Below are 2947 nucleotides of genomic sequence, written 5' to 3' on the forward strand. Positions count from 1 at the left end.
CACAGTGGGTGTTCAATTAGTGTTGTTAGAATTTGTAAATGAAAAAATAAGTAACAGGGCTTCAAGAATCATATAATCTAATGCTTGGATTTCAATAGCAAAATGGAAACCCACTAAGACTGAATGAATTACGTGAGGATAATGTTTTAAACATAGAACAAGTTTCCCCTGAGAGTAGTCCATTGCTGCCAATAGTTTAGCTCATAACTGTTTTTATAATTTCTCACTAGTAAAACAAACACACTGGTAGAGAGGGAAATTCCTGAATATCATCGCACCTAGTGGCCAAAAAAAATTTGCTAAAAATCTGTTTTCCTAGGTGGTTAAAGGAAGAGTGAACAACCCAGAGAACAGAAAGTAACCATGCTAATGAAATAACAAGAAAAAAAAGGTTTCCCGTTTCTATCAGTTTCTTTCTCCTTGCGCGTCAGAAAGGTCCCACTCTGCCCAGCATTTGTACACAAATGATCAAAGTTTGAATTCCAGCTCCACCCCATAGGAACAATGTGACTTTGGGAAATTTATTGAATGCCTTCACCTCAAAGAATGGCTGTGTACTTTCCGTGACACAGTGGCAGCAAAGCCCTGGCCCAGAGCAGGAGGCATTGAATGTTCCTTTCCTTCCCAAGGGTGAGGAAACTCATCAGTAGAAACATCATCTGACCCTTCCTTGACAGATGTCTTTTCACATTTATTTAGTTTTGCTTCCAAACCTTATACAATTCTAAAATTAACTTCAGTAATATATTTGGTTAGCATTTCCACTAAGCAAAATGGTACTAAACCCAAACTACAGAACGTCTGATCAGTGGGTAGAGATTAATTGATCAATTATTGTATCCTGGAATATTTTATAGCTTCTATTTCTCAAAAGGTTTTTGATTTGCTTGGTAACACAGGGCCATTAAACCACATTTGAAAGCTACTAATTAATATATAAAATTAGCAACATTCTCATTTTCATTTTGCATAATAATGAACCTGAGGGCATCGTATCTCTCCATCTTTCCATAGTCACCAGTGCCTACCATTGGCCATTAGTGTCTTATAATTTCAGAAATATTATTAGCAATTATTATTAATTTATCCTGATTCTCCACCAAAATAAATATACTTTGTTATTAAGAATAACTTGTGGCAGAGTTTTGCTTTCTGTAGCAATGGAGGCTTCATAAAAATAAGGTACCACAAGTTTTCTTAACACAAGATAAAATATTATGTAAACAATGTAACATTTGGGAATCATGATGTCAGTGTTCATCTTTTAATTTTGGAGTTGAAAGAAAAAAATCATCCAACAGAGATGATTTGACTATCCGTACAGTCACCTAATTGTAGTCTTGAGACCCCAGATTCAACTGAGCACAAGTCAACCCCGACATGCTGTTTTCTGCTCTAATCTTCCCCTTCCCTTTACTCTCCTCAGCCCATCCTCCACTCGCCCCTCCGCCGCCAACAGTCTGCTGTTAGATAATTATTTTCAAATTCCTTCATATTCTCAATTATTTTGTACTTTGGAAAGTCACATATGTCTTGCATTTATATTCTTGAAAGCTATTTTTTTACCCTATTTATATTGACATTGGAAATATAAAGTGAAGTGTCATAACTGTAGGTATTAAGAAACATCAGTTAAATGAAATTGTGTAAAAAGTGCCTGCCATATATGGTAAGTACTGATAGTTACCACTATCAGTTGTTGTGTGGCTCCTATGGGAAGCACAATTTAGTAATTGATTCCCTAACACTGTTGCTTATCTAGTACAGTTTAATTTTTTTTTACATGTTCATATCAAGACTATACATTTTTTACAAGGGTGTCCTGACTTCAATTTCCTGCGTCCCCTAAGTAAACATAATGAAGATGATAGTAGCCACAGTCTATTATATAATTACATCATTACATTAATCCTCTAAGGTTAGATGCCTGTGTCATTTAAAAGATGGGCAGACTGAACCTCAAATAGTTTATAATGGCAGAGCCACAGTTCAGGCTCAAGTAACATAATCACAAATCTAGTTGTCTTTGCCATTCCAATAAATACTACCTTAAGCACCTATCAGAGTGCCTGCATCGTAAGCACCCACAAAACCTCACTGTTTTGACTGTTTCGATTCTTCTCCCTTGCAGATGGACCCCCATGAGAACATCTTACTGAGCACCCTCGAGATAAAAAATGAAATGGCCACTTCTGAGGCCGTGATGGGACTTGGAGACCCCAGGAGCACAATGCTGGCTTATGACGCCTCCAGCATTCAGTATCGGAAAGCCGGATTGCCCAGGCATAGTTTTGGCAGAAATGCTCTGGAACGACACGTGGCCCAGAAGAAGAGCCGCCTGAGGAGACGGGCTTCCCAGCTGAAAATCACCATCCCCGACTTGACTGATGTGAATGCCATAGACCGGTGGTCCCGCATATTCTTCCCCGTGGTTTTTTCCTTCTTCAACATCGTCTATTGGCTTTATTATGTGAACTAAAGCATAGCCTCCTATGGGAAGCAAGGACTAGATTCCTCCTCAAACCAGTTGTACAGCCTGATGTAGGACTTGGAAAACACATCAATTCAGGACAAAAGTGATGCTAAAATACCTTAGTTGCTGGCCTATCCTGTGGTCCATTTCATACCATTTGGGTTGCTTCTGCTAAGTAAAGAATACACTAAGGTCCTTGTGGTTTTCCAGAGAAAATGCAAGTGTTTGTACACGTGCTGGCAAGACTGAGTCTGAGCGTTCCACTCGATCTGTTTAGTATGCAGCCTACTCAGAGAGGAATTATTGAGAAGATGTTCTTAGGAGGCTCAATAGCATTGTCAGTCGTTTTCCTGAGAAGTGGTCATACCCAGATATCCATCTTCATTTCTGCGGTTGGCATGCTGTTGAGATGGCACTGTGGCACTGTGTTTGTGGACATTATCTGTAATGCCATGGAAACATGTTACTTGAAAA

General features: G+C 38.9%; 1 protein-coding gene across 4 annotated transcripts in view; it reads left to right on the plus strand.

The window, feature by feature from the left end:
* The window catches only part of GABRB2 (gamma-aminobutyric acid type A receptor beta2 subunit), a 240240-nt gene extending 237562 nt beyond the window's left edge, over positions 1-2678 (plus strand). For 2 of the 4 annotated variants that reach the window (XM_003781982.2, XM_012807499.2), the window contains one exon: positions 2132-2479. In XM_003781982.2, the coding sequence (XP_003782030.1) occupies positions 2132-2479 (348 nt within the window). Of the gene's footprint in view, positions 1-2126 lie in introns of all 4 variants that reach the window. The other 2 variants (XM_003781981.2, XM_012807493.1) reach the window with 2 other exon arrangements.
* The last annotated feature ends 269 nt before the right edge of the window (positions 2679-2947 follow it).

The sequence above is a fragment of the Otolemur garnettii genome, unplaced genomic scaffold, assembly GCF_000181295.1.
Source record: "Otolemur garnettii isolate 467f Iridium unplaced genomic scaffold, OtoGar3 scaffold00003, whole genome shotgun sequence".
Taxonomy (NCBI): Eukaryota; Metazoa; Chordata; class Mammalia; order Primates; family Galagidae; genus Otolemur; species Otolemur garnettii.